General features: G+C 46.1%; 1 protein-coding gene across 1 annotated transcript in view; it reads left to right on the top strand.

Annotated features, from left to right (window-relative positions):
• Window positions 1-24,461, top strand: part of LOC128879846 (protein jagged-1) — a 44,276-nt gene extending 19,815 nt beyond the window's left edge. The window contains exons 3-6 of the mRNA XM_054129371.1: window positions 11,115-11,406; window positions 18,523-19,141; window positions 19,853-20,493; window positions 20,705-24,461. Coding sequence (XP_053985346.1) covers window positions 11,115-11,406; window positions 18,523-19,141; window positions 19,853-20,493; window positions 20,705-22,419 — 3,267 coding nt within the window. The 3' untranslated portion in view covers window positions 22,420-24,461. The remainder of the gene's footprint in view (window positions 1-11,114; window positions 11,407-18,522; window positions 19,142-19,852; window positions 20,494-20,704) is intronic.
• The last annotated feature ends 1,981 nt before the right edge of the window (window positions 24,462-26,442 follow it).

The raw sequence follows: 26,442 nt of genomic DNA on the forward strand, positions 1-26,442 counted from the left end.
CGACGTAAAGAGGCATATGTAAGAAGGGAATAACCGCCTTTTCAGCGGTAGCATAATGGCACAGGAAACGATCAGTGAGATGAGTGTACGCCGAGCTTTTGCACAATCCTGGCCGTTCTGAGTGTGTGTCTTCGGCAAGACGGGTACGGATTCGCTTCTTTCCTTTCTCCAGCCTCGTGTCTCCGTCCTTTTCCTTCTGGCTGCCTCCTGATACGTTCTCATCCTCGTCGCGGTGTTCCTCGGGGCATCTTTGTCTTCGATTCGGGCCTCGATCATTTTCCTGCTCTTTTCATCGCGCGGTTCTTTCCCACACTTGGCGGGCTCCAGCCAACTGCAGACGTGGGCAAAATTTTATTCGAATAACAGACGATGATTGGAAACACCGCTTCGCTTATTCGCAACCATTACTCCATATTCGGGTGAGCGGTAATACGATTGGTAGTGAAAAGGAATATTGGTAAAATTTTTCTAACGAAAGGTTTCTCTCTTCTCGTGAGGATTTTGTTCCTGCAGTGAACGTACACGGCACGTGGATGCGCAAACGCAGCGAATCGCGTCGAAACGAATAGGTGGACATCTATTCACGGCACAACATCCACGGCTGGTGAGCCGATGATGTGGGCGCCTCTATCAATGATGTGACGTCACGCCTGCTGGGCCCACGTGGACGTTACCGTTGCGCTCGTTGGCGTATTGTGTCGACTGTATTAGCGGTGCCGTCGATTTGCCCGACGTTTGGGGGAGGCTCGGTTGAAAACCGCAGGCTGATTCGATCCGAGACCTCGGCTTCCTGGCGCGGAATGAACGTGGAGATCTTACTCGACTTCTAAGTACTCGAGACACTAGGGCCTTGATAGGTCTCAGATACGAAAAGCATGGAAGTTGGTAGTAGTTGGATGGGATCCAAGTTTATTTGGAATTAGGAAAGATGTTTGAGATTTGGAGCAAAATGTTCACTTGGAAATATAGCATTAATGTTTATAGCTCTAGCTTTGCAAGCCTTAGGGTGTTTTTCAATTTGTTAATTATTTTGTGTTTGACTCGAGTTAGTGTTAATCTGTTTCAACACGTTGGAATGCGGATCTAGTGATCAGAACTTTTGGAAAAGATTATTTCACCGTTGGCCCAGATTTAGAATTGACTAACGACTGGTAGCATTACCATCGTGAATATGCAATTTATGGGCGAATGAAGGGGTTTCTCTCGTATCGTGTAAACATCACTCGAGGGCAATCATTATAGCTGTAACAGTTCGAGCATCAAGAAGTGAGTGACCTATAGCCCAACTAGAGAGTGCAATCCTATACTGTTTTGAAAGAATTAAGCCTATGAAGGATCTAAATTGAATCCAGGGATCTTATTCGACTCGTTCACCTACATTAGTTTTGAATTTGACCTAGAGAAATTATTATTACACGTGCTAAGATATTCAAATCGGAGGAGGAAAAGCAATTTTTCTCCTTCAGAAACCAGTTTAGTTTAGTTTCTCGTTAGGGTATCGTTCGATTGAAACTAGCCATGCCGCGTGTCGGATGTCATCATTCAATTCACCTTCAATTTATACGGCATTAGGTTTCAAAACGCGATACCGAGTAGATTAGTCTTCCACCTTTAATTACAGACGGAAGATTTCTCACGCGTCGTTGGGCTGATCGTTCTCTAGAAACTTAATGGGTAAACATTGATCAACGTAACCGGAGTTGGAGACCAACGGGAACTTCCCCGACCCACTCCAGACGTAATAAACCCCAGGGCAAATAATTCGGAGCGTTAAACTTCCCTGGGTATCGTCCAGGTGGCACAATTAGCACGGTCGTATTAAACAAACGATCGCGGTCGAAATAAGAAAAGAGAAAACCGACGAACGAGACGAACAGTGCCGCGGAGGCTTTTACCCTCCTTTCTCCGATGACCGTGATAAATTCCGATAATTTCAAACCTGATAATGGCGCGTGTAATGATAAACGATGGTCGCCTAAACGGTACCCTATGCGCAGGACGGATAAAAACCGCGGCGAACGAAAATGAAGGAGTCAGCGCGGAGGCACGCCTCGAATCCCCGCAGGGGACCAGCATGAGTCAGGATCCAACAGGTGTACTTCTTGAACGATTTCTGCATACTTTTTGGGCCTGGTTTACACGCCGGGCCATTGTGTCCTCCCGTCTCGGCATTCCCCTTGGTTCCACGGGATTTTCAGCATCCTGTGGCTGACATTTTTTAGACCCTCTATGAATACATGATGTCCATTGAATTTGGGACTGCTCCAACTGAGATATAGATAATTCGAGGTGATCGAGGAGGACAGCATCTAATTGCCTGAAAAGTTTCATTGAGGCATGATTGAGAAAACTGTATACTAGGTTTATCTTCTCCAAACTGTGACATGACCTATCTAAAATTCTGGAAACGAGCTTTGATCGAACTCGAAGATAATCAATTGTCCCTTTATTAACGAATGGTAATAATGGCCCCAAACTATAAGCACCCAGTCACCCAACCACCATTTTCAAAGACGCCACTCTGTCTCCCAAGTGCGTGCGTCCTGTATTTTGCATATTTAAATGAAGACAGACATCCCGACCACTGTGGATGTCAGGATGGAGATATTCCATGGCACGTCATTTATATTTCCGTTTGAGGAGCAACGTCGGGCAATTCTAAGCGCGCATAAATCACGCGACGCAGATACGGAAGCGGAATCGATTTGTCAAAAGCTACTGCGCGAACCAGTCGTTAATCGAACGGGGCCCGAAATCGTTCCTGCTCCTTCGTCGGGCCCCGAGGATATCGCAATCAGGTCTCCGTCTCGCGAGATTTACGTCAGCGCGCCGCTTGAATAACGTTCATCCGCTTTTTGTGGATTTTATGCGTGTTTCGGGTGTCCCGTTAATGAGCCCCTTGGAATCATGGCAGGCGACGTTTGGGTACCATCGTAACAAATCTGTCACTTTTTACGCCTCTTGGTACTTTCGGCATTATGTTCGAAGGGCTTTGAACATTTATCTTGTCCTTATTTAAGTGAAGCTATATCATGGTATGTTTTTAATACTTTTAGAGGGTCTGGAAGGTTAGGTACTTTGGCGATATTAAACTATTTTGTGGTCCAGATGAAACTAGAGGGGTTTTAAGTCATCAGGATGATCATCACGATGAGGGACATACGAAATAATTACAAACCACGAGCAATTAGCGTGCAAAATTTTCAGATCGTACTGCTCTGATTGTCTACCTTTCGTCCAGACTTCTCCAGAAATCGACACGGTGATTTATCGACATCGATGAGACTTGTCTCGCGAACGGAAGCGTCGTCGATTTGTCAACACTTCCGAGCAAAGCTGATCCCCTCGCGAACGCGAAGATCCGATATCGGCAAACTGGACCTTGGGCCCGGCAATTACGAATCCAACGCGACCCGTTCGAAGATTTATCGGTTTCTTGGAAGCGGCGGGTGGAGGAGGGGGAATTAATGCGTTTCCGCGTTCCTGATTTAAATTCAATCGCGGATTTTTCTGCGGCTCGTTAATTACCTGCGGCGTCTCCCGTAATTCCCTTAACAGACCCCGCAACAAACCGGGGACGTGATTATTAATTATTCCGTGACTAAACTGGAGAACGTACAAACGACGACCCAGGGCCAAAGTCATCGATTACGCCAGTGGTGCGCAACCTCTTCGCTACTGGCCCAAATGAAGTTATATGTATCATATTTAATAAGATTCAAGGGTGCAAAGAATTAGTTAAGCACCCCGCATATCTTCTATCGATTTCTTAAAGTCGAAGAAAGAACACCAAGAGTCAAACAGAAAAACTCTTAGAAATTTTAAAGTTTGTTAGCAATCTTATCGTGCGTGTTGGACGTTGTGCATCACTGGATTACACGAGCCTGCCCTGGTTGACGCGGCAGGGGGCCCCAGATTATCCACGTTTCGTGTTCCAGATTTACGCTCGTCGCGCGGACTTATTGGTCAGGTGTACGGCTCACTGCGGGCGGGACACGCACCGTACGTGCAACACAGGTGTACGATCGCGTATGCAAATGTAGAAAGAAGGGAGAAACTGTCGCCCCGGTTTGGGCAATGCCTCCAGAGAGTCCCGGAGCTTGTCCTTCCCCTACCACCGCTCGCTGGGCCTCCTTTGGGTCCGTGTGTGAACCCGCTGCGCGGACCGCATACCAAACTCCTTGCTTGTCCTTCCTCGTCCCGCGAGCTGAACTGTTTCTCCTCTTCTTCTTTGCTAGTTAGCTGCCCCGTTGCCAACGTGTCTCCCGCACCACGTTTTCTGTCCAGCTCACTGTGTGTACAGCCTCGATTCTCCGATGTGTACACACGTGTGAGTGTGTACAGAGTTGCGACGGATTTCAAGCTTAACTTTAGACAGAGTACTACCTTTTGTTAAACATCATTGCGTTTAATTACATTCTGCTGAGGTAGAAAACTTTGTTCTTGGATGGCGTGGCATCTCTAGAAATTTCTTCTGGAACTTCTAGAACTTCCAGATCTTAGATCGGTAGGCCTTGATCTAACGCTGAAGTTTGAACAGAGAATAATATTCCCGTGTTTCGTCTCAGGTGCGCTAGGTGGACTCATCAACAAGACTTATCGTAGCAGGCTTAAGTGCGACGTTATTGATGATTCGAACAGTTTGTTCGAGCTGGTTAGGTACTAATAAACTACCGAGTAATAAGAGACTTGGAACGATTAATAGCATCGCGTCTAACGCAGGATCAGCAAGAAAGAGTTCTTCTTTTAATACACACACCGCAAGGCTTCTGCAGAAGTAAAGTAAGTAAGTGGCCCGAGCCTCTCTCGATCTCTGAGAGTCTCTCGGGGTAGATCTAACATACTTTGTATGTCCTGAATTAGCAGAGCTTAATGCGTGGTTCGCCTGTGCACATACTCTGCATTGTAGTTTAATGCTCTCGGAGGAATCCCACAGGATTCATTAAGGACTATCGAATAGGAAAGAGGAAATCTTCTTGATCAGAATGGATGATGATGATTACCAAGCACAGAGAATGTAGTTTCCGTTTTTTAAGCTTGTAATAGCCTCCTTGGAGTGGCAAAGTCGAGCCAATTCACTCGAAAGCGGGGCAAGCTGCTCCAATCTCAAAGTGATGCCACAATAACGAGGGGATGATTCGGTTATCCAAACCTTCCAGTTACTTGAAAAGACGAAAGTTGTCATTTGGAGCCCAGGGATAGTATTCTCACATCCTTAGAGGATCATCCTGCAGTCGTGCATGCACGAACGAGCAGTTTGCCGCAGGAGAGTGTTCTAGAGGCATTTAATACGAGGAATGCCAGGTTCCCGTGGCTCGATGCAGGTCCACCACTACAACAGCCACCGACTCGCGGAGCAGGCTCCTCCTTCGGCCCCTTTAAGCCTCGTAGAGGAGAAAGAGAGCCGCGGAGGCATCGTACAGAAAGACTTCTTGGCCTTGTGCCCCTGTGAATAGTGGCTACCACGGCAGATTCTCCTCGTCCCCTGTCGCTCGAGAATCCCCTTCGTTCTTTCTCCCCTTTCTGCTCCAACAGTCCGTTTCCTCCTCCCTCGGTCCTGTTTCTTTTTTTTTCTCTCTCCCCTCCACCCTCCAACGGGTGCTTTCTACGGTTCCTGGGGACACCGCGAGATTTATTAGCCAGCCGGCTAATTGGGAAGCGAGGACGAGGAAAGGATTCCAGAACTTGGACGCTTCCCCGATGCCGCAGCCACGGGGCGAATCGTCGGAATTTCCAGGGAACGAAGAACAACCCTGAGGACTACTTCACGGGGAATCGTCTCTCGAAGGGGGCGAAGAGAACGACGCCGCGAATTTATCGCATCGCGACGTCTGACCTGCGGACCTTGGACTCTATGCGGGGAGATTTAGGGTCAAGCGCGAGCGGGGGCGTCGATGCTCGAAGGTGATCATGGGTCGGAATTCTGGGCGGCTTTTTAGACTTGGTAGGGATTCCTGGGAAATAGCTGAGACTGAAAATCTACAGGATGCTACTTTTCAAAGACACCTGGGGAGAGCTGGACAAATCGAGAGTAGCTTCTGAAGTGAGTTGAACGAAGAGTGTCGAAATTACAATCTACTTTTGTTGGATGGTGCATTGTTTTAATACTTTTTGCAGTATCTCTTACTTCTCATCTATCGGGGCCTGATGGGCCCCCTCTAGCTCGGGTAACTCGGGGTTGCTGAGTCCGTACTGTAGCTACAAACACCGCTACAGCCCCTGAGGGAATACATGTTGTTCCGAGGACCAACACAGTTAACTAGCAACTCATGAACCAGTTTTGTATAACACGATAGCAGTTAATGGGGGGACATGTTTAGTGTCTCCCCTGTGAGAGATTTTTCAGAATGATGACGATTCCTCGTGGAACTTTTCGAAACGCGCTGCGTTTAATTGAGGTATTACGACGAACACATGAATGCACTGAAATAATGCAGCCCAATGAATAATGCATCGAGACGATTTTACGTAAGGCGCTTTCACAAAATAAATTGCCGTAATCACTGCGTAAATCTCAGCCGAAATTCAAACGCGAACGGCGCGCGTTCGTTTTCGAAAGGGAAAGGTGAAAGATGAAAAATGATGGTGGATATAAATGATCCAAATGGAAAGCTTGATGAGCAGAATCGTGGTGAACATTCCAAGTTTAGTGAAATTAATTAATTGTTCGAGACTATAGAAGTTCTTTTAGGGGGCTCGAGAACTTTTCCAAAGGAGAAGGTCGAGAAAAATTCTGACTTTCACCTACTCCGAGGTATCGAGTACTTTCTACTCCATAGTCAAGCTTTCAAACTTTACGATGAAATCAGCAGGCAATTAAAGAAGGCTCTATTAATCTTATTGAGTTTAGAATCCTCAGAAGTGAAATACTTTGAAATTCTTAAAATCTTCATAGTCGAACCATTTTTCTACGCATCTGTCAGATATTTTTCTAAAAAGAGCTTTCCAAAAGTAAAATATCGCAGACTACTTGAAATCTTCACACGCGCTACTGGTTCTCGTACTTTCACCCCTCACTTTCTTTCATTTTTAATTCTTGCTTCCACGCATGCCTCAAAGGCATCCTCGTCCATCAAACTCGCCAACCTTCAAACCCATTTTTCATACACTTCGAGTCCACATCGAAATACAAAAAGTCACCTCAATGATGCAAGTTATCGACCCAGTTTACCACTCGATATCGCCACCATATTTTCATGATTTATTTCGTGTCTCGAAGCTTGCGTCGCCTGAAAGCAATGGAAGAAATCGAAGGAAACCGTGTGCACTCTCATTCAAGGTTCCCTCGATCTTGTCTTGGACGTTCTCTTCTGCTTAGTACGCGTCCTCACGTACCACTCGTTCGATCTTTTCCGCGAAACCAAAGACACGTTGCCTGACATAGAGAAGGAGACGCGTTCTATTCGGCGTACGTAAGTACCTACGTGCACTTACCAACCCACACACTCGACGTCGGCCCCCTGTACGTGGACGTCCACCATCGTCACGATGGAGCGACAGCCAGGCAGATAGAGGCTCGTCCGTCCTCTACGTGCTCGGCTCGCTTCCGTCGATCCTTTTGGATCGCGAATATCGGAATTTACACAACGTTCCGTCGCGTCGACGAAGGTCGTAAAAATTACGGTTCGTCCCAATTCCCACGTTCCTCGAAATTAATATGATAACCCCGTGCCTCGCTAACTGGCCCACTAATAGCTCCATTGTCTGGCCAATTTTGTATTTTCTGAATCAGAAGAAACACTTAACGGTAGAGGTTTATTCGCTCATTTGAACCAATCGATGCTTGGATACTTTTTATTGTTAGTCTTTCTGTTGTCCTCTAATTAAATCTAAGAAAGAGTATTCCTTCTAACACGCGTCGACTGGTCGCACGAAATTAATTAATTGGTTCACACGCGTCGACATCTGAGAGATTAATATTCAACGTAATGAATTTTCGACGCCCACGTGGCGACCCACGTCCAACGACGATCCGCGAATAGATCGATCGACGATCGAGTAGCCCGGTGGTCGGATCGTATCCTCGGCCAGGGACTGGTGATCTTCGATAATTTATCGACATCGCGGACGTGGCTGGTTTTCAGTGACCGCGGTCGGTGTTTTGCCAGTGAAAGGGGAAATTCGTCGAGCCGTGCAGAAGGGAACACCCACGCGAATTCCTAGATCCACGGTTACGGTGGATCTCCGCGTGCTTGGGCGTTTGTTCACGCCAGACTTGCATTTTCTCTTCGAACGAAAGGAAAGCAACTTCGAAATTCACGTTCTAATTTAATACAACACTCATTTCAGTCAGGTATTTATAATAAACGTGCTTGCAGTCTTTAGGACAAATTTTTCATTTAATGTAATTAATGTATTGCGGTTGTCTGAAATGTCCATGTCTATATTTGGTAGGTGGTACAGATACAGGTTCAAATGTGCCTTTGAATTTTTTTTAAAAATTGGCACGAACTTTCTGGACAACCCAAAACATTCTCTATTTTTATATTATCGAGTTCCGAATTAATTGTTCTCTTTAAAGAAGAATATTTTTAAAAGACGAACCATACTCCGCAAAGATCAGAGCTTCAATTGTCATTTCATTCTCTCTTTTATTTCCGCTCGAACGCTTCGCTTCAAAATCCATCGTCCATTTTCTACCCTATTCGAAGCTGTCCCCGTTCAATGGCGTTTCAATCAGAAAACGTCGGAATAATAGAAATTTTATCTGATCGTGATTCGAATGCTGACTCATATCGATTAAGACGGCTCGACAAAGGGAGCGTTCGAGCGCGTACGAGCTGCACAAAGGACGGCTCTCTCTCCCCGACGTGGAAGCCACCGCGACAGACGAATTAGAATATATATACGAGGTGTAACGAAAAAAAAAAGGCGAGCATGAAAGTCGCGGGCGTGGGAACGGAGGGCCCCGAGCGAGCCACCAATTAACACCAATTAGCGCTCATCTGCTCTAGGTAGTGGCAGAGCGACGAGAACCGACTTTACATTTAGCACGAGACGTCTGACTCGCCGCGGATTGGTCACAACGCGCTCTTTGTGCTGACAAGATCGAGGCTGGGGAATTTTGCGCTTCCGTGAAAGCTGAGGAAAAATGAAATCGGATCAACAACACTGATTCATAGACAACTCCATTCAGTAAACTTATCGAACCTTCAAATACGTTGCTGAAATCTATGACGTAGCATTTTTATTTTGTTTCATTTTTATTAACCGTCCAATCAAATATTTTTTACGAGTAAATGCATGGAAGTAACTGAAAATCAACGACCACTCATTGTCAGTGCTAATCGTTCCCTCCGAAAACAGGCGCAGCGCAAAAAACGCCAGTAACGGTAACGACGGCTTCCTATTTGGGAAGTGTCGCGCCATTTTAGGAAGCCATCTGTACGTAAGAAACGCTCGCCACGGCATTAGCCGCGTTACCTAAGCATTTGGGTTGCCCAGCGGGAGAAGAAACATTTTCGCTAATTCGAGATCGGCAGTTCAGTCACGAACGGGCAGTTAGCCGACGGTACACGACACCAAAAGCGGGAAACGAATCGATCAACTGGAAATAACCCGTTCCCACATATCTCGGCGCAGTCTGAAACCCCGTGAACCGCGCTCGGACTCGACGCACAAAAGAATCGACGAAACTGATGCACCCATTATCCGCCATTACGGTGCCCATCGTTCCAGATTTGCGGAGAAATATGAAAAAGAAATTATGGATACAACTGCAATTTAGAAAGCTGTGTGTCTTCCACGTCTTAGAAAGAGGGATGCTGAGAAAAAGCAATGGGAATGCTGGTCAAAGAAAAATTAATTTGCCCAAGGTTCGATCGCGCGAAACACCTGCGGTTTTAATTAAAAAATCGACAGGTCCACCCTGAATTGGACGAAAGTCCCCCATCTCATTGTTTACTGTCCGAGGATCTCCAAGTTCATTAAACCGAGCGCACACAGGCGCGGACACGCTCGTGGACTCCGATGCGCTGTGAATCTTTTTTTCGTTCGACGGACCGGTTCCATCAGGAACACTTCCAGCTTTCTGTCGTCGGTCGGGACTCCTGGACACCCCCTTTGGGGATTCGCTGCTGCTGCCGCTGCCCGAACGAACAGATAGCCGCTGTCTTCCGCGGGAGCGCGATTGGAATTTATTTATTGCATTAGCCGACCGTCACTCACGGACCTTGATTGGTGGTACCAATCAGGTCCGACGTTGCGACGAGCTGGGGACGTATTCCCGATGCATGGACACACCAGGACGGTTGAACGAAACCACCGACGACTCGGGGTTGTGTCCAATCCTGCATCATTTTCTAGAAAATCGATCTTCCTCAAACCTATCGGTGTTTTTAATTAATTCTCTGCAGAGTCAAGGGTAACACTATAGACAGTAGGGACTTACGACCATTTATGGTGATGAGAATATTATATTTAGAAATTGGAATAATTCTTTTTTTTTTAATTAATTCAAAATTGATCTTTCCTAAATCTAGGAACGTGGTTGATTTAGTGGTAGAAGATTTAGGCTGGTAGAAGAACGGTAATTTTATTCCGTCGCGTTACGCGGCAGCGTCAAGGGTCAGGAAATGCTGTATAAATTTGCAAAAGTCCATCTCGGAAGGCTCCACTTAGGGCCACGGCCGCTGAGGAATTATTCAAGCTGGGCAAGGGTTAATTGCTTGCTTCATCAAACCACCTCCCTGCCTCTTCCGAAGCAGTCCTAGACGCGTCGTGACGTCACCGTTCCGTATTCGATTCGCCTTTACCGGAACACGGTAATTCCAAGCCCAGACGTTGACAGAGAATAGTCCTAACGAAGGAAGCATTTGAAGTGCAGTCGTACTCGACTATAATGATCATCAGGAGAAAGGCAGAACTTGCAGAATTTCTTCGTTTTAATTAAATCTACCTTCTATCTTTTTAATTCTTTCACTCTTTACTTAATTACTCAGAAGTTTCACTTTGATACTTCTGAAATTTCCTCACATTTATCTGAATTTTAGGGTAATCTTGTCTCCTAAGCTATGAACAAGGCAGTCTACCGTCCAACTATTTCATAGTGTTTTTGTTCGAACTGCTCGTGACTGGAGAATCCTCCGTTTAATTATTGAACTTTGCTGTTGCAGAGGCAATTCACGCTGATCCTGCAAGCGAGAGACGAGGCGAGTGCAGGCGTGATCGAGGAAGCGAGTTACAGCGGCATTGTCCTGCCAGGACCCACGTGGCACACACTCAATCATCAAGGAAGAAACGCTCATCTGGCCTATCGCGTTCGGGTCCAGTGCGCGGATCATTACTACAACGCGACCTGCACGAAGTTCTGCAGGCCGAGGAACGACATATTCGGCCATTACACCTGCGACGAGAACGGGGACAAGGTGTGCATACAGGGATGGAAGGGCTCCGACTGCGAAACAGGTGAGTCGACTGTTCACCGTTCTTTTTAAATTTCGCTACTCCTTACGGAGAAGAATAATTAAACAATTCCACTTTCATTTTAAACTACATTCATTATAACTTTACTACATTTTACTTCACGTATTACGTTTACATTATAACTCGCGTGCACAGAAATTAAGAGGCACACGGATAGGCTACCTTGGTAGATAACGCGTCAGACATTTTAATGTTCCAAACGTTTCCGATGGAGTATGCTTTGCATTTTCCTTTGCGGAATTTCAGTAGAGCAAGTGTTTTTTGCCACCTGTTCCACATAGTTGCATATTCCAGTAGCAACTCGTGAACTGGATCCATATCAAGTAATACTTAATGGCATAATGCATAGAGAATCTACCGATGTTATCGCAAACGTTTCCATCCTTGCGAGCGCTATATGAAAGTTGAGCAATTACCACTATTTCTAGAAAAATCTCTAATATACAGAACAACGATTTTGCTGATTTCTCTGAAATCTGAACAATTTCGCCAATTAAGAATTCAAGCAATCTTATTCAATTCTTACGATACCTTTCCTCGAATAGTTTATTAAATTGCCAAGATCGCTGTCTTTCCCATCGGTGGAAGCGAACGATCCGAAGGATACGCTCGTCCTGGCAATTAAGCGGAACGATACACGATCGTAAGAGGGAACACGATTCTCCAGGAGTACCAACGACAAAAAAAACCGTTGCTCCAGGCCCGGGTGAACAAGCAGCAAACCGTTGCTTTTGTCGTTTCTCGCCATCTCGTTACGTATGCAACGAAGCGTCGCGCAAGGCGATATTGGCGACTAAACGATTCCCTGGCCTTTTTTTGCTCGGCCACCGTCCAGGGAATAATTAATCGATCCACGAAGCGTGAAATCTCGCGTCGCGCGTAATCGCACTCGCGCGACTCGCGACCGTTTCGCTGGCTTTTCTCACGGGCGGTTGGCTATTCCGAAGCTAACGAGCCGCCATTGGGAATCCCGCGATTTTTAGACGCGACTGGTCATTTCACGGGCAAAAAGTATATTCGATTAATCAGCAACGAGTCGGGGAAAAAACGGTGCCAAGAAATGGGAACGAAAAGAGACGAATCGCTAACGAGAAGGTCAAATCGAGATCGGAGAGACGCCGATCTTTAAGAGTGGATTTAATTGACGTCGGCTATTTTATTTCGAAAGTCCAATTAAAAGCGTTTTATTTTCGACAAGGAAATTTAGAGAGGAATATTAGAAGGGTACCATTATTGGGCCATGTCTTCGAAGTAATGCACACCTCCCTCAAACAATACCTTGTCCAAAATAGTAGTCGTATTAGCACATGAACTATAAATGAGGTCTTAAATCAAGTGACCAAAACGGAGACCTCGTGGGCTCTAGGCGTCATTGCTCCGAATGAATACTACCGACTTCGCTGAACCCAGAGACATTTCGATGTGACTCAAAGGCAGTAAACTTTTCCCAGCATCTTTAACCACCGTTACGCTTGATTAATTGGACACGTAACTTCGCCGCCTCTGTGCAATGAATAAACGCGAGAAGTTGACGCGCGCGCTGACCACTTTTGCAGCGTTCGTATCTTCCGGCTGGTCGTCCGAAAAACAATTACGAGTCTCCCGACCATAAATGCCAGGACGTCGATCGAGGACACTTAAGGTTTCTCGTGAGTTGCGTCAGTCTGGAGGGAAAGCGAAAATTTGCTGGACGTTGTATGGGTCGGTGAGTTTAACCTTAGAAGACTTCTCGGGGTCTACGTTGACCCCAAGCGTTTCTAGATTATGTACAGCTTGCTTTCATATGTTAGTTCGATATTAATAACTGGCTTATAGGCATTTGAATAGACGTGTTACGTTTATAATTAGAAAAACAAGAAGTGCAAGTGTTAATTTATATAACGTCTTTATGTAGGCAACGAAGCATGGGGTTGCAACATGGTACAGGACTTTTCGATCTCCTTCTTCGTAAATAGGATTCTATGCAAGTTTATAGGGCTTGTATGAACATCCAAGAAATAATTTCATTTTGAGAAATAGAATAACATTCATAATTGGACCTGAGTCCTATGACTTCCCTGCTTCGGTATCAAGTGATGTAAACCACTTGGATTACAATGCTAGGATAGTTAAATGGCTTTGTGCAACCCTGTCATTCATTCCTCCATGAATAACTCTTCCTCTGATCGGTGCCTCGGAGTTCCTATCGAATTTCTCAAGCTAACAAGGAAAGACAGAGTCTCGATGCGTGGATCGACGCAAAGAAGCGGCACTGCGAAACACACGAATTATCTCGAAGCGTGCCTCAATGAGCGGACGTTAGACGCATGTCGTACGATCGTATAAAGGTAAATAGCAGCATCACGCCAGATCCCCTCGCACAATGCTGGCCCGACTAATATGGCAGCTCTTTCTTCGCTGCTTAATCGTTACTTCCGCCTCCCCGTGTCCACGACTCACCCGACTCCGTAGCATGTTTTATCCCTCCTTTGCGGCGGGGATCGTTTTCGTGAGGGATCAGCCCAGATCGTTCCTGTTAGATCTGTCTACTCCGGAGGTAAGGGAAATCTACTTTTTAATTTTGTTGTTACGGTAATGACGAAATTCCAAATATCGACGTTGGTATGGATACTTGGATACATTTCAGTCCTAATAAACATTAAGATCGATGGAAAGCAAGCCAAGTAATCCATACTTTTCTAGAATTAATCTAGTGCATCTTCAAATGTCCAAGAATAATTATTATATATTACTTTCAATGTTTGACATAATTTACTCCATACGTGTATTACCAACTCACACTTTGTTCGTTAATGAGGCTCATTAAGTGCAGTTTACCTTGAGCAATTCTTTCAACAAATCAATTTATTCCCCGTTCCATGAACGTATCCTTAATCGATGTTTACGTTTCACAATCGAGAATTCTTTCCCATGGCTTCCTCCTTTTTTCTTCCCTCATCTCGCATGCATGTGTCGCGCGTAATCAGCTATTCGTTTATGCGCTGCTAGATCGAGCAAAGATACACAAAAAAGCGGTAGACAGCGGTTTTCGAAAGTCTTGAATCAATTTGAATAGCTTGAAAGCAAGTTGGAGAAAGTAGGACGAAGTGTTATAATTCTTTTCCGTGGAATGGTAATTAGCATTAGCGATGATTTCTAGTGAAACAAAGCTGCTTCGACTCCCTGTTCGTCGAGGAGAGTTATGATAAAGAGAATTCGTATTTGTCCGTCGGTAAAATCGACGATTCATCGTGATAGCAGCTCAAAGTATTGTGGATGGCGACGAGGACGCAGCCAGTTTCCCTTGACACTGTGAACTTTAAGATCCTCTTGCTTGCGTTAAAATACGAACTTGATCGTCGCGTATGAAAGTATCCTGTGACCCTTTACTGCAGTACTATTAATAGTTGTTAGTGTTCGCGTGATCAAATTATAAATTTATCTAAATTTTGCTTTTAGGGGTGCAACTCGAATTAGTTTCACTTTTTAAAAAAAGAGAAACTAGTTTATTTAAATCACAAAGTCTTCTAATGAAACAGAATAGTCTGAAACTGACTTTGAGCAAGCAGACCGCTCCAATTAAGGATCAGGCGTGATCGGAGTAGGGCCGTTCGCATAGAAAGTGTCTCCAAATGGAAAGAAAGAGGTCGTATCCCCTTGACACCAGAATATTCCGCGGCCGTTTGACGATGCAGATCATATTATCGTCTCGCAATTAGACACGTTCCACTTTCGGTGGAAGCCAAGGGAGGAAGAAGGACGAACGATCCCAATTAGGGACTATCGATGGAAATCGTGTACTCGTGAGACGATGAGCCTCTGGTCGGTTACGAGAAGGAGAGAACTGGCTCCGGCATTTTTGTCGCGCTGTGAAAGGTCAATACGAGAATTTCACTCGTGCATCGTCTTCACACGAGCTCTATGCACCAACCAGCATCGCGCAACACCGTTCGTGGAGAGAAGCGTCGTATCCTCGCTCGGACGTGGCACATGTTCGTTTGCATTTGACCCCTTTTCACCGTAAACCGCGATCGCAAAGCTCTCGACGCTTCTGGAAAAATCTACGACCCGCACGATTCTACTTACTGTTTCAAAAAATTAAATGGTCTCGACACGAGGCTGGGTTAATGGGAAATTAATATTAAACGGCTGGAGTAAATTGGATCAGATTTGTAAATTTCCCGGGGCTTTGTTCGATTCTTTTCTTTTAATGTAAAAGAGAGTAAGAAGTAAATAACGGAATAATTTCAGTTTAAAGCGAAGAAATGAGAATTAAAGATGATTTAAATAAGGAAAACGATTGCAAAGTGGAAAGAGGGTCAATCAGGTGAAACCGGTGAATTATTTTCGCTAATACAATATTAGCCGACTCCGCTTGCGAAGTCGGCGACTTACGGTACACAGCCTGTAAATCGTAAAATGTCGTAGTTAATAGCGCGAGATAAGTAAGCGGTCGCTTTTCCATGGAGAGATTATCGCTTCTGCCCGTGGCAAAGGTAAAGCGTTACACCGTGAAAGTCGTGAACCTTCACCTGTAATCCGATTCTTCGCGCGTTCGTTCTCCGTTCACCAGATCGGAGAATAAGAAAATAAAGAAAACCGCGCGGCGTACGAAGACGAATTGCGCGAGTTAATTTGCTCGCTGCCGCTGAGAATTGACAAAAAACTCATAGACGTGTAACTGTAGACCCAGAAGGATGGATTTATAGATCCTGAACAAGGAGAAAACGGTACTGTGTACTGGGTGTTGATAAAACGGGGGATTTTCTGTTCGAAATATTGCACTTCCTCGATTGAGTCACGATGGACGCTCTCCAGCGACTGCAAAGATAGGCATCCTCTAGATAAGAATATTGTGTAAATAAAAAATCGAGTAAAAATACCTCATCGGTTTGAATAATCCACAGTTATCTTTATCCTACGAATAATAACGACTGGTTAATTTTATTTGAGATCGTAGTGTAATTGATTCTAAGGAGTAAAACTAACTCTAGTATTTTTCTGAGAATGAAGAGCGAGGAAAGGCGTAAAAGATGTTTAATACCTTGGAATCCACTCGTTTCATTACATTTCAGAAACTATATGAAGACAATCCTCGTTAAGTCATTCAACTTTTAGTACCACCAATGTTCCCCATATCTGTTTAGAAAAAAAAGTTACAATACCCGTCTTCAGTTTCTAGAATTCATCCTGGATAATAGATAAATTTGTCACTATTTTTGCCCATAAAATAGCCGTGTACGGATCCCATCGACGTTCCCAGCCAGCCCACACACTCGACTTATTCGATTTCACGCGTAGACAAGCACAATTAACACTCTGCAGAGCCCCGATCGATCCCCTAGCATTGCAGTCGACTGGGGCAATCGACTTTCTCAAATCGAGCATGAATCCTCAGTAATCAATTTCTAATTTACACTAATTTTTGCAAGCACCTGTTGCGTTCTCAACGATGAAAAAGTTAAACAGTCAAAATAATACATGTTCTATAATTATATCATAAAATTTAACAATTACGCCTCTAAACTTTCTAATTATCTTTTATTCGTTACTTGAAATTTCTATCTAGATAAGAATTCGACCCACGAGTCGCGGACATATCGTTATTTAGGGCCTCGAACATCACGTTGCAGTCGCATAAATATGCGCGAACGAGAATGCAGGACTATTAATCATTAAACATCCCGCGAGCGTCCTTCGTACACGCGTCCCCCTGTCGTCGTAGCTTAAAATATGCAACGGAGGCACTGCAAATATACGTATAAGCATGGCCAACTGGTTTAGGTTGAAAAATAGTTGGGACTCGGCCGTGTGTAAATACAGCCTGTCCTAGATTCGAATGGACAGATCGTGACAGCAGGTTTCAGGGATTTCTCAAAGGGGAAGGTCGATTGGGTCCAGACAACGAGCGTATCTCAATCCAGAATTTTAAAACAGCGACTTCCACTGATGGTAATAATAATAATGCATAGTATTTTAACCCCGATGATTTATTAAATGAAAAGTTTAATTTGTTGGTAACTCGAAGCAATAGATACTCATTAACTTTCTCTTACACGTACGGGGAGTTTCTAAAAAATCGCGAGGCCTCTAACAAGTTACCCGAGCCGCTCTCCGTGAGGTCCCACATCAAAGAGCCTTGTCGACGCTCGGTAACTCGTATCTGTACCACTTTGTACGCGATCCTCCTCTTTCGCGTCTACGTCGCGGACGTAACGGTACGGAGTTCGCTGCGCCGGGTTTAAAAGTTTGAGGGATACGTGCACGCGTGTCGCGCGGCGTGAATTTTCGTTTCACGGTTAGAGGGATAATCCTTCTCTCTGTCACTTCTCATCCGTCTTTCTGTCCTCTCGGCTAATTGAGTTGCTCGGCCCCGGCCAGAAGAGATCCCCCAACGACGTCGCTGTCCTTTTTTTCGTTTTCTGGCCGACCCGTGGGGAACGAGAGCGTCGTTTCCAGAGATACGGTACCTCGGCAGCACAAAATTGGATTTCGTCATCCTGCCACCTGTAAGAGAAGACGTTGGGTACCTGTTGCCCCGCCTCCGTCGGAGGGAACAGCCTTCAGAGAGAGCCTCCAAGAGAAGGCGCGCACGAAACCTCCGCGATCGGTATAATCCTCCGTGGACGTGGAATATAATCTGACACTCGCGCCTTCGCGGCCGTGGGTGAATTAATCGTTTGTGTTTTAACTTCCATTCACGGCTGCCTTTTGTGTCGTTCGCGCTTCGCCTCGATTATTGTTCGACGGAGGAGGATTACGCGGCTGTGAAATCGTTTGAGTTATGCGCGATAGCTAGCTCTTCTTTCTTCGTTATTTGAAGTCTGGGAACGAGAGAATGGGATAGATGGGGGTTCTAGATAAATAACGGGGGCAAAGATCAAGCTGGAGGCTCGAGTTTATCAAGACTTAAACCCCTATTGAAGGGCAGAGCTGGTAATCGTCTAGATTTTCTAGCTGAATTTATCAGGAAATCTATTTGGTAGATAGGTTTCCTATCCACATTTTGTAATTAATTTATTCAAATTTGTAGTGTATTAGAAACCTAAGGGACGTATCGAATCCACGATAGGAACATCGGTATCCATTGCTCTTACTTAACTATACACGTGCTTTCAGCTGTCTGCAAGGAGGGCTGCCACCCCGTCCACGGGCACTGCAACGTCAGCGGCGAGTGCAAGTGTCGCCACGGCTGGCAAGGCGACCTCTGCGACCAGTGCACCCCGTACCCAGGTTGCAAGCACGGCTATTGCAACGGTTCGAGTTGGCACTGCATCTGCGATACGAACTGGGGCGGCATCCTCTGCGACCAGGACCTCAACTACTGCGGCACTCACGAGCCCTGCCAGAACGGCGGCACTTGTGAGAACACAGCTCCTGACCAGTACAAGTGCACGTGTCCCGAGGGATTCTCTGGACCAACTTGCGAGAAGGTGGACAACCCTTGTGCCTCCAATCCCTGTCTGAATGGGGCAACCTGCAGAGAACTGGGGGAGAGCGCTCATTGCGAGTGCGCCCCCGGCTTTTCCGGGCCCTATTGCGCAATGGACATCGACGAGTGCGCCTCGCAACCCTGCCAAAATGGCGGTACTTGCGTCGATGGAAAGAACGGATTCGTCTGCAACTGCCCAACAGCTTGGCAGGGTCATCTCTGTCAGTTCGATGTCGACGAGTGCACCCTGAAGGAGTCCCCGTGTAAGAACTCGATGACCTGCGTAAATCTCGCCGGCGACTACAGGTGAGCTTTTATATTTACGTCATACATTACATCGACGTCAGGGAGTAGATAAGACTTCAACATGCGTCAATTCCATCGCCATCCGAATGTTTCCGACCTTCGCGTTTCGCAACGAGTTGTCTCGACCGGTTTGCTTCAGAGTTTACGTCCAGGCCGTTAAAAGAAGTCGGTTATTAAGATATCCCATTAGTCCAGACTAAATTAGAACGTCTTTACCGCGGTGCCCGCAGTAACCAGTGGACGGAGTATGCAAAGCAACGTTCTTTAAACCGTTGATATTTCATCCGCACCACCTGAACTAATTGCCTCGTCGAAGTTATCGTTCGATTACCATGTGACGCAATCTTCTCGTGAGAATTTAGTATTGGGACCTCGTGCCTGGCCAGCTGGAGTCGAAACGTGTTTTGACTTTCAATAATTACACATCACATGGGGTTCAATTGAACCAGAAGCAATTCGCTCTACCAGCTTATTTGCACCAGACCTATTCTGAATGCAAGAGGTTTCTAAATCAACTTTGAGGTTTCTAAATCAGCTAATACAACGTCGACAAGGGGGCTCTGAAATCGTTTCTCCTTTAGCGTGATTTATTTTAGGTGCAACAGGTTTGCATCTACTAAACGAAGTGAATCACTTCTGAGTTATACTGTGTTTAGGAAGGCAATATTACGCTATTTTGATAAACTTTATCTTCGAACCTTCCATTTTCAGATGTCGCTGCAGAAGTGGCTTCACTGGAAAGAATTGCACCAAGAACATCAACGACTGTGTCGGCCAGTGCCAGCACGGCGCGCTCTGCATAGACCTGGTAGATGACTATCACTGCAGCTGCACCGCGGGGTACTCCGGCAAGGACTGCGACGTCGACATCGACGAGTGTGCCTCGAAGCCGTGTCAGAACGGCGGTGAATGCAGGGATCTGGTGAACGCTTACGAGTGCGTTTGCCCCGTTGGCTTCACCGGTTATCAGTGCGAGATCGACAGGGACCACTGTAGCCCGAATCCCTGCAGGAACTCCGCGCCCTGTTTCAATACTCAGACCGATTACTATTGTCACTGCCCTCAACAATGGCAGGGGAAGAATTGCTCCGAGCCCGCCTCTCACAACCCGCAGTTCGGCATCATGGACGAGGAAACTGGATGTGGTAGCGAAGGCACTCCTTGCGGCGGCAGGGGCAGATGCAGCGGTGGCAGATGCATCTGCGATCCTGGATACACGGGGATGCACTGTCACGAGAACATCAACGACTGTCGAGGCAATCCTTGTTTGAACGGAGGAACCTGCGTAGACCTGGTCAACTCCTTCCAGTGCATCTGCAGGGAGGGATGGAGTGGAGATTTATGCGACCAGGGTAAATGTCTATTTTTAATGCACGTTATCCTCTTCTTTGACGTTTTTCTGTTGTATGGGCATAACGAGGTTAATTACTGGTCCTTATTTCTTCGTACCCCCACTTTTACTACTTTTAGCCTTCTTCTACCAATAATTCTCAATATCCAATATAACCAATCCAGCCAGTCGAATGAAACTGAAACGACTAAAACTAGTGTCTCCTTTTCCAGACGTGGACGAGTGCATGGAGTCGCCCTGTCGCAACAACGGGACCTGCGTGGACGGCGTAGCAGACTTTACCTGCATCTGCAGAGGTGGTTGGAAGGGCAAGACGTGCACCCTGCGAGGTGGCCACTGCGAGCCAGGGACTTGTCGTCACGGAGGGACGTGCCAAGACCGCGGTGACGGATTCACCTGTCACTGTCCACCAGATTGGGAAGGTGCAGCGTGTCACATAGCTTCTCCAGCCTGTGCCAGCAATCCTTGCGAGAACGGAGCGACCTGCGTGAACACCGCCGATGGAAACTACCGATGCGTCTGTCGAGAAGGCTTCGAGGGACCAAATTGTCGTCGCGACGTCGACGACTGTCAGCCGTTGCCCTGTCTAAATGGTGGCAAGTGCGTAGATGGGATCAATTGGTTCAGGTGCGAGTGCGCGCCAGGTTTCACCGGGCCAGACTGTCGCATAAACGTGAACGAATGCGCCAGCGATCCCTGCACAGGTGGATCCACCTGCGTGGATGGCATAGCGAGCTACTCTTGCGTTTGTCCGCCAGGCAGAAGCGGGACGCGCTGCGAAATCCGCACGGCTGGTGGGCCTGGCTGCATGGTCGCCAGCTGGGACGACGACTGCAATATCTGCGAGTGTCGTAATGGAAAGAATCAATGCAGCAATATCTGGTGTGGTCCTGGGAACTGTCTGAACGGGACCTCGTGTCTGGCTCACGAAGTCTGCGTCCCCAGTCCAAGCGAGAGCTGTCTATTGCCGTCGTGTCCAGCTTGGGGAGAGTGTCGACCAGTGGAGACTGGCAGAAGGGTAGGACCTCCTGCTTTGCCTGCTCCGCCTTCCTGTTGGCCTGGACAAGCTACCACGGGACCAACCTGCTCTAGGCTCACCATCTTGTTAAGAAGAGACACTCTTGCACCGGGCACATCGGTAGAAATACTCTGTCGTCGTCTGAGGAAGCTTTTGGCTGATCCCAGAAGACCGCAGTCGATCGTTCTTCTCTGTGATCTGAAGCCAGGCGATAACGATACAGTGGAAGTGACAATTTTCTCTGAAGCTGCCGTAGACGCGGCCAGAGACCTCGGCGAGACTCTCAGTCGACCCCTGGGAAGACCTCTCGCCCTGGCCTCCGTGCTGGAGGTCAAGGTGGAGACGGCCTTGCTCAGCGAGCCGAGCTCAGGGAACGCCAGCAGCGCTGGCAGCTACGTGGCGGTGCTCGGAGGTGCCCTGGCCACAGTGCTCGTGTTGGCTCTCTTCGGGGGACTCTGGTACCTCCGATCGGTCAGGCAACGCTCGAGCATGACCGCGACGACCAGCAGCGAGACTTCGTTGCACAGACACCGTAGCGACTTGGACGAGAAATCCAACAACCTCCAGAACGAGGAGAACCTGAGGAGATACGCGAATCCGTTGAAGGACCAGGACCAAGGCGAGCCCAGAGTGTCCGTCGTGAGGCCTCTGTCGGGCACCTCTCTGGGCGCGCTGGCTGGAACCGAGGAAAGCCTGGAGATGGTCTCCGAAGAGGGTAGACACCGCCTGCCACCACTTTACAAGCCACCCAGCGCGGAAGCAAGAAACAACACCGCCAGTTTCAGCTACGAGGAAGGACCTCACAAGCCGTACAGCAAACCAAGACTACAGGAACCGTCGTACTCTCATCAGCAACCTGGCACCAGCCAAACATCAGGACCGCATCAAGTGTTGACTGTACACGTGTAACGCGAGAGGACTCGCGATTAAAAGCGTGTGAAACTAGAGCATTGAGGCGAAGAGAAGGCATCGAGTTAAGGACATTAAGATCGTCGTGAAATAAAGAACGTCGGAGATCTCGACGTTTAGAGATTCGTATCGGCACTGTGCGCGAGACCCTCAAGGCTACCGAGGTTTCTTTTCCCTGTGGAGGTCGTTCGAAGGCAGGGCTAGATACGTAGATAGGTAGATAGGGAGAGACAAGAACCGAGGCATTTTTTTTCTTCTCACCTCTCGTGAGGTTAAGACTTTAATCTCGATCGCAACGAACGCGAAAACGCGAGTACTTGCACGCGAGACTCCATGTTTGAGTCACGATCCTGCTGTCCTCTACCTTCGTCGGGCCTTCCCCCGCGATTCCACGATACACGACAATAATTGATCGACGATATATAATTATATTATTGACGACGCCGACGTTGTTTCATCGTTGTACATATGTACATAGCTCGTACTTATTAATTTCACTAAGCCTGTATCTCCCCTGGACGCGCCGTCGGCCCTGCAACTCTCTTAAAGTGTAACATTCGACGTTGTATCCGCGTTGATCGTAGATTGTCGCATTTCCTCCCCCATTTCCCCGTCGTCTGAAGCCCACTTGTCTGAACGACGTAGGCGTGCAGAGATGGCCAGGATTCTTAAATAGACACAAATTTCCAATAACGAATGAAGAATGCGTAACCGTTCATCCCTCGTTTTAATGAGTTAGGAGAAAGTTGTACGAATGAATGACACGCGATGGTTTCATTTGTTATCTGTTATTTGAAGAAAATTCTGTCCATCTCTGTGCAGCACTTAGGCGAACAATTCTGCGCGAACGCAGGCTTCGGACGCTCCGTCGGACGATACTATTGTGATACTCATAGAGAGAGGACATCGTGCGTAAGACTACTTCATTCTTATGCCACCTCCCACGCCCCCCTCAAACGTACATAGTTCCAGATCCAACCCTCGTCTGACGAGTTTCTCCCATGGATCCTCCTTACCTATGTTCTCCTCCTCTCCCTCCCTTTTAGATGTGCAATTTTACTTTTTTATTTCTTCTTCTCATAGTATCGTTCCAGCGTCGCGACGCGCGACGACCGAAATCGCGCGAACACTTAGACTTTAACGGAAGCGGAAGGGCGCATAACTCGTATTAGGCGGTACCCCGTAAGTTGTAACGGATGGAAGAAATTTTTATAACAGATACCTTTATTTTATAAAGAAAAATCTATATTATTATACAAATATATAGAAGCGATGAGAAAACAAAAAATATATATATATAAATATATATATTATATTATTTTATATTATATTATATTATTTTTATTTTATTTTATTGTATTGTATTAATTATTGCGAGATCACGGACAATAGTTCTTCGATCGTTCCTCAATCTCCGAGCATCGATCCCGCGACCAGGTTCTACCCCAGCATTGGGCGAAACGTAAACCGCGATTGGAGGTGGGCAAATTTCATTTCGAATAACCAGAAAATATTCAAGTAAGATTATACTTGTTATTCGAGAGGCGAGCACGACGAATAATTTGTCAAGTTCGTCTTGCCACGTCTTATTTTTGTTCGTCGATTCACTCAAATGATTACTCGAGTAATGTCCAACTCTGCCCACGATTGAACTCGATAATCAATAATCGCGATTAATAATTAAGAAATAATGAATATCAGACACGATTAGTTACACATTTCAAAACCACTACTTCACGATTGCAGATTAGAAATGCGCATTGCCGACTAATCTAACAATCGTGGATGATCGTTGTTCAACCCTGCGATCCATCGAACGTCCATGTCTTAAAAATAAGAAATTCCTCGACAAAACTCCGACGAACTAATGTCCCTGGTCAAACGGTAGATAGCTAATGGATAATCCCTACGCGATGTGATCAGCCCCCGTTGTCAGATACAGAAGGAGGCGTGAGCGAGTGAGTGCGTGTAAATAATAAGCTCCTTCCAACCCCCACCCCCACTTTTTCTCGCCTAAAGTTACGAAGATGAAAATGTTTCAATAAAAAGTACAACCCTTCGAAAACGTCTTGGTTTTTTTACGTTTATTGCACCCGCGCTACCGAGCGAACGAATTCTCTCACGCGATGCTCGTGTCGACGAGCCCGCGCAGCTTGCATTCAAATCACCGTGGACGCAGAATCGTAGCCGTAAACGTGCCTTCCTGGTTCGGAACGCGTCGGGGAACGTTAAACACCGATTTCAGAGGTAAGAAGGTAAACGTTCCAAATTATGTCATGTAAACATTCTGGACCGATCGTTACAGCCACTCAAACGAGATCTACAATTGGACAGCGTGATAATCTACTCTTGCAATCAATTTAATGAAATAAATGTTGAGATTTGACTATTAGCCTGGCTGTTAGTCTACGTATCTTTTCGACTCATTCTCCTCGAGTCTTCTCATCGAGTTCCATTTTGCTTCCAAAACTTGGGTCCACGACAGCATCCATCGACGTTTAAGCATCGTAACAGCAATGATAGCGATAGTCATAGACATATTTCTTTTCCGTGTAGCGATTAGCTAGCAACCTTGATTCCTTGGCATCCCATTTACGCCGCGACGAGGCACACGGGTTCACACGGGCCTTATTCGGCCAATGGCATGGTTGACTCATTTACCGAGTATTCGTCAAGTGGCTCTTCTGGGCCATTGTATTGTAATTTCGACAGATCGTTCATTCAACGCTGGTGTACCGCGTCTCGTGGTCAAGATCGCCCGATGAACGCCGTTGTCTCGGCTACGAAATTGCCCACATCGGGGCCTTTGTTAATCTCAGACGCGCTTTCGATGATAATGAACAGCATTATCCTCAATGAAACGATCTATTGAAATCCGTGGCCACGGTTTGCCATGGATTCACGAGGTCTGGAGTAATTAGGAAAGTCGAGGAGTTATTGCACTGAATCCATACATCACAATACAATTATTTCTATTCTTCTTGACATTATTTTGCCTTACGTAAATCCTTAATTTTGATTTAGTTCGCGTTATTTGGGGCCCACTGGCCCCCATCTAGCTGGGGTACCCCGGGGTTTCTGAGTCCGTACTGTAGCTTCATATTCGCATGCTACAGCCCCTGAGGGCAATAATGAGTATGTTCTTTCATAATGCAACAAAACTTCCTTCAGTTTGCGACAGAATCACAAAGTCTGTTTTCTTTTTTTTTCTATGCATTTTCACTTAACATGTCAACTCCATTTTCTTCTCTCCTCGATCTTCAAGTCAACTATTTAATATCTTCAGACTCTCCACAGCTTCGATTCATACTTGCAGTAACCATGGAAGGATACAATGCTGATAATACAATCATTTTATAACACATAAAAGTGGAAGCTCCTTCATTTGGAAACGTTTAAAGAAAGATATAGAGAATTGTAGGTTACCTAGAACGCAAAAATGGACCCTTTGGAGGTGATGCTAGTATTCATTTAACGTTAATTTTTTTAATTTTATTTGACTCTGAATTCATATTTTAGAATGTGGATGACATCGACAATGTCACGGAGGTGTCCGATTATTCCGATTACAAAGCATGGCCCGTCTATTCCGAAGAGGAAGAGCCGGAAGCGTTGGACGACGTCGCGGAAGAGATCGAGAAGCAGAAAGAAATGGACAAGGAATCGGAAAAGATTGATATATTCGAGATTGTGACGATGCAGATTCGAGACAAAAGGGCGGAAAGAATCGCTGCTGATGCCGAAGAAACGAAGGAGAAACTACGAGAACTAATTGGTGTAATACTACTTTAGCAATCTATTTTTATTGAATTAACACTAAACCTACCACGACCGGTCAAATAACCATTTTCAAATTTTTGTATACAGTTCTTATATCATTATTCAATTTAGTTTCACGTAACATATTTCTGCAATTAATTGAAAAAAGTGTCTTTAAGACTTGTCATTTGTCCCATCACGATAGAAATAGTTACAAATTAACGTCGGTAGGTTTAGTGTTAAAAATGTCGCATTTAGAGTAGA

The sequence above is a fragment of the Hylaeus volcanicus genome, chromosome 7 (genome assembly GCF_026283585.1).
Source record: "Hylaeus volcanicus isolate JK05 chromosome 7, UHH_iyHylVolc1.0_haploid, whole genome shotgun sequence".
Taxonomy (NCBI): Eukaryota; Metazoa; Arthropoda; class Insecta; order Hymenoptera; family Colletidae; genus Hylaeus; species Hylaeus volcanicus.